Genomic DNA, 5,561 nt, shown 5'->3' with positions numbered 1-5,561 from the left:
CTGAGGACTGACTCAGTTCACCATGTTATTATTAAAAGCCAACGAATTCTCTACAGCATCAAAAACTCATTTTCATGTTTTAAGTTCTAGAAACCTAAACTATTCTTTTTTCTGCTTGATTCTTACAGATTTTAAGCTGTTTAGAAAAACACATCTCAGTGCACAATTTAAAATAGTTTGAAGTGGTTTACATTGAAAAGACATTCTATGCTTGTCAAATTTATTTGTTTAGTCATTGTTGGAGTAATTGAATAATGTATTAAAAAAAGCAAAATTACCAAACAATCCGCACAGCAGCTGCCGAGCTAATGACTTCTAGTAGATACATCGATTTGTTCTGCATGAATATAGTCTCTACTCCAAAATCTTGTTTAAATACTTTACACTCCCAAACAATAACAACTTATATCATGCCACCAGAACAGAATGAGCCAGAATCTTAGAACAAATGAAATTCAATTCCTCTGAGGGATTTCTCTGGAACCACTTATGTTGTCCTCCTGCATCCATGGCTCCAGACATGTCACAGTCATTCTTCCATCTTTCTGAGGCTGGGCTCTGATTGCTGCCCCAGTTCTCCTTACAGACCCAGAACCAGGCCTTCATCAAGCAGTTGTAGCGCAGTCCAATCCAGACATAATCAGTCGAGGCCTTCTTGGCTTTCTCCTGGATCCATCTCTGCTCATCCAGGCTGGTGATGGTGACCAGGTCATGGTAGTGATCTCTGCAGTAGTATAAGGCATCCTCCCAGGTTTTATTTTCTTTGATCAGGATTACTTTATTTGTTACAGAAGGTATGGCTGCAAACAAATAATTTTTCCACCTACATTTCAGTAATTATTTAGAAACAAGAATCAGAAAATAAACATTGGACAAACAGAAATATTTAATTTGAGAAAACTTTTCAATTTGAACCAGCAATTTTCTTCATATCAACATTCAAACTTTGGTGTGAAAATGCCTTTTTAATTAATTCTAAGTTATATTTTAAAACACACAGAATGCACTCATTAAGGGAAATACATGCATACATTAATTAACCCAACATTTCTATTAATGTGGGACCAACTCACCATCTTAACAGATGAAGGTTTTTTCTCTGATCACAGCTGTCATTCTTCCATCTGCCTTCATCATCAATCCCAGCCACAGCACACCGACCAATGTTATATTGAAGATTGTTTAACTGGATATTCCAGTGTCTGAAAGAGAAGCTGCTTCCATCTGACCACCTCCAGGTGACTCTGAAAAGACCAAAATATATGTATGTTCCATATCCCACAGACTTCATCACTTCCTCCAGTTCTCCATTCTGTAGCTGCTTCATTCCACTGATCAGGTCTGTGTGTTTCTCTCTGCAGTAACTCTGAGCTTCCTGCCAGGTCTTCTTCTCTCTAATCAAGTGGTATTTCTGGGTTCTATTAGATTCTATGGAGTAAACAGATAAACTCACATTACATTAACTTTAAATGCTTTCCTGTTAAAAAAAAAGAGAAAATAGAAATAACCGTCTGAAATATACAGTTTGGCAATCCATAAAAACTACAACATTCCTAATTTTTACCATCATAACAGAGGAAAGATGTGACAGAACCACAAGTAAAAGCTACCCATTTAATATTCCGTAACAGAACCCCACACTTCTCACTCATAGTTGGTTCTCCTAGGTTCCATTCTGTCTCTGTTTCATTGAACTCCACTTCAGGCAGAGACCAGTACCATGTTCTGTTAACATCTGTCTGATCATACAGACCAATCCAAGCATCCCTCTTATATCCTGAACCAGATCAGGATATAAGAGGCTATAAGAGAATTTACACCTGCTTCCCCTTTTACCTCACTATATCAGGCGTTCTTTTCTTAATGCTCTGCTGAAAACTGTTGCAGATCCACTGTTGCTATCTTAGTTTCCAAAATGTTTGAACAGCTGCAGAATTCTAGCTTTTTTTTTTCATGTAAATATTCAAAAGAGGAGATAAATATGTTTGACATGTAAACGAATAATAAACCATGAAGAAGAAAGAGAAATGTTAGCTAGATGAACAGACTTCTAAAGCCAGGAAACATAATTTGATTACAGAGAAAACAGTGACAGCCTTTATTCAGAAATATTATTGATGGTGACGATCCAGATATAGACAAGTTTTATTGTCTTAGTGCTGGTTAATGTTTAAACCATAAGGTAGCTATTTGCCTTTAAGAAGAGGTGGGTTACAGCCAGAGTTCAAAGGAAATTCATCACTATGCAACTTTAGTGTAAAAGCTGCTCCGCTGATAATCCATTCAGTAGATTTGAAGTTGATGTCAGTAACTTGTAACAGTGAAGCCGGGGAAAACTATTTCTTATCCAGCTTTAATATAATGTTTGAATTGGTCACATTGTTTATTTATCTTTTAACTTTCAGGGTTAATGCATTCTAATCATATTGTTTTTTTTTCCTCCACCTTATTCTTTGCAAAATCATCCTTTATTGTTTGAAATGAACCTGCGAGATTATACTATAGGTGCTGGTCATTTCATGAAAAAGTGCATTTATTTCATTAACTCCATTCAAAAAAGGGAAACTATATAATTATCTTTTTTTCCTTACACACAGACTGATATATTTGAAATATTTATTCAGAAGTTGGTAAGTTGATCTAAGATAGTAACTGCTATGAAATGTCGGGAGAGCAACAGATTATGGGAAATTAATAATATGAATGAAGCAAGAAGATTAAAGCGTGCGAAATATCTTAGACCCCAGACAGGAAGTTGTTTTGTCTCATTATTGGAAAATGCTGGTGGACCAGAAGACTTGCTGGAAAGGTTCCTGACTGATTTTAGTTTCTTTTTTTTTTAACTTTCATGTTTATTGTAGATATTGCACTATAGAAGCATTCTGTCATGAACTTGGCACTGATGACTGGCTTAATGGTTCATTCCATTCACATGTCTACCTCCGCCCAGTTTCTCATCACAGTTCATCTGTGTCACCTCTATTTAAACTGCTTGAGCAGTTTTACAGAGAGTCTGTTGATTGAAGCTTCACATCTGCCTGTTTGATGCCTCACAATAGGTTTTTTTATTGTAGTTTTGATCTTAATTTTTTTTTTTTTTAACAGAACATTGCATTGTGGACTGAGGTCCAAAGAGAAACACTTAAACTCAGCTTCCTGTGGCACGCCTTTAGGACATGAAGTAGACACACTCTCATTCATGGCGTCTCCCACCTATGAAATATCTGTAATTAGGCCAACATCAAAACCACACTCCAAAGGAACCCAAAAAGGAATCCTGAAAATCAAAAGTCTGATAGATTTTATGAGTGATCAGATGTGATTACTTTATTTTTACAATTCATATTAACTATATCTACAGTAAACCCACTAGTAAACAGCCATAAAATATAATCATAACATGTTTAACATAAAATAAATATGAGCTATATTCCATTGCTATAATCTGGTTAAAAGATTATAATATAAACATAATTCTCAACTGTCAGACATTTTGTTGTACAAGTTTGAAAGTATTAAAGAACAGAAAATAATCAAAGTTAAAAAAAATTTTTTAAAAACAGACAAAATTAAAAATCTCATTATCATTTATTTTCCTCCACTTATGTTCTCCTCGTGTCTCCATGGCTCCAGACATGTCACAGTCATCCACTGGTTCCCCTGAGGCCCAGTTCTTATACCTGACCACCTCATCACTGACCCAGAACCAGAAATCCAGAGTACAGGTGTAGCGCAGTCCCATCCAGACATAATCAGTCGAGGCGTTCTTGGCTTTCTCCTGGATCCATCTCTGCTCATCCAGGCAGGTGATGGTGACCAGGTCATGGTAGTGATCTCTGCAGTAGTATAAGGCATCCTCCCAGTTCATCTTTTCTTTGATCAAGATCACATTATCTGCCAGAGTGGTAGAAATGGGAAAAAAACATTGCTTGAATAATTAATCAGAAAATATGAGTAGAATCTTTAGGTTAAGAGAAGCAAATTATGACCTCTGATATTTCAAAACAATGTTTTTCATGGAGGAAACATATGAATACTGATAATAGATATGTTAACACAAGAATGCATGAAGAATATGTAGACATTATATTCCTACATAGTTCTTGGCTTAAAAGTCATATTTGATAAAAAAAATATATACCTTTATAACAGATGAAGGGTTTTTTCTTATTACAGCTGTCATTCTTCCATCTGCCTTCATCATCAATTCCAGCAACAGCACATTGACCAGTCTTGTATTGCTGATTGTTTAACCGAACATTCCAGTGTCTGAAAGAGAAACTGCTTCCATCTGACCACCTCCAGGTGTCTCTGAACAGACCAAAATATATGTATGTCCCAGCTACCACAGAGTTCATCACTTCCTTCAGTTCTCCATCCTGTAGCTGCTTCATTCCACTGATCAGGTCTGTGTGATTCTCTCTGCAGTAACTCTGAGCTCCCTGCCAGGTCTTCTCCTCTCTGATCAAGTGGTATTTCTGGGTTCTATTAGTTTCTGTGGAGTAAACAGATAAACTCACATCACATTAACTTTGCATGTTTCTTCTTTATAGGAAAATTACTCAATAAAACAAAGAGAATAATTTGACAACCCATAAACAAACTACAGAAAAGTAAATCAACATTCTCACCATCATAACAGAGGAAATGGTATGTATGTTGGCAACCAGTATCTGTCCAGTTAAGGTCCTTATTTAAATATCCACAGTTCTCAGGATTTCCATTTCCTTTATCTGTTGGTTCATTTGTGCCCCAGTTTGTCTCCCTTTCATTGAACTCCACTCCAGGCAGAGACCAGTACCATGTTCTGTTAACATCTGTCTGATCATACAGACCAATCCAAGCCTCCCTCTTATCTCCTGCTCTGGTACTGTTGAGTCTCTTCATGTCTGCCATGTTAGACACTGTGGCCAGGTCAGTGTGTTTCTCTCTGCAGTACTGCTGAGCTTCAGTCCAGTTCATATCCTTATTAATGTAGTGATACTCATAGAGCTGACAGTTGATGAAACAAATCTGTCCTGAAAACATATAAATGTTGTGGTATTTACTTTAAAATAACATCGCCAGCAGTGTTTATGGTAGTACTTAATATAAAATATTTTAGGAAGATTGTTATTCTACTGCTGAGTCTGCCATATTAGAAACCAGTCTCACCAACCAAGTCTGGTTTTGCTTTACATTAACTTACCCATCAGATACAGCAGAATCACAAACCACTGCATCTTTAATGTTGGTTGAAAATATTTTCCTTCAGTCTCTGTTGGACAAAGATCCCATTCAAATTAAGCTTTAAAAATCCGCAGCTCTCCTTCCACTATACAGAGAAGCAATACAGGGAGAAAAAAAGGAACCAAAGCATGGAGGAAACAACTTAAAAAATTTTACCAATAAAAAAGTGCATATGCGAAGTTAGACATAATTATTATGTTTTAATTAGAGTTAAGCCAAACATCAGAGAGTGAGCTGAGCTTACCTCTGCTTCTATTTCTCCTCAGTAAATGGGACGTTCTTTTATTGATGCTCTGCTGAAAACTGCCTCAGATAAACTGTTGGTATCAAAG

The 5,561-nt window shown here is 36.4% G+C and overlaps 1 protein-coding gene across 1 annotated transcript; it reads right to left on the bottom strand.

The window, feature by feature from the left end:
• Nucleotides 1–408: 408 nt before the first annotated feature.
• On the bottom strand, nucleotides 409–5,561 carry LOC119796501 (C-type mannose receptor 2-like). Its single transcript, XM_038305094.1, has 5 exons — nucleotides 5,474–5,561; nucleotides 5,189–5,257; nucleotides 4,632–5,018; nucleotides 1,162–1,428; nucleotides 409–761 (listed from the first exon to the last, which is right to left on the bottom strand). Exons 2-5 carry the CDS (start codon nucleotides 5,220–5,222, stop codon nucleotides 409–411), a joined length of 1,041 nt encoding a protein of 346 aa, XP_038161022.1. The 5' UTR covers nucleotides 5,223–5,257; nucleotides 5,474–5,561.

Source organism: Cyprinodon tularosa, unplaced genomic scaffold (assembly GCF_016077235.1).
Source record: "Cyprinodon tularosa strain WSP-4 unplaced genomic scaffold, ASM1607723v1 ctg1148, whole genome shotgun sequence".
Lineage (NCBI taxonomy): Eukaryota > Metazoa > Chordata > Actinopteri > Cyprinodontiformes > Cyprinodontidae > Cyprinodon > Cyprinodon tularosa.
This window is presented reverse-complemented; position numbering and strand designations above follow the sequence as displayed.

Excerpts from the sequence above, each read along its gene's own strand:
- LOC119796501 (XM_038305094.1), bottom strand. The coding sequence starts at position 5,222 with ATGCAGTGGTTTGTGATTCTGCTGTATCTGATGG. Across the intron at positions 1,429-4,631 it reads CCATTTCCTCTGTTATGATG|AATCTAATAGAACCCAGAAA; the intron begins GTGAGAATGTTG and ends TTTACTCCATAG. Across the intron at positions 762-1,161 it reads CAATCTTCAATATAACATTG|AAAATAAAACCTGGGAGGAT; the intron begins GTCGGTGTGCTG and ends TCCTGATCAAAG.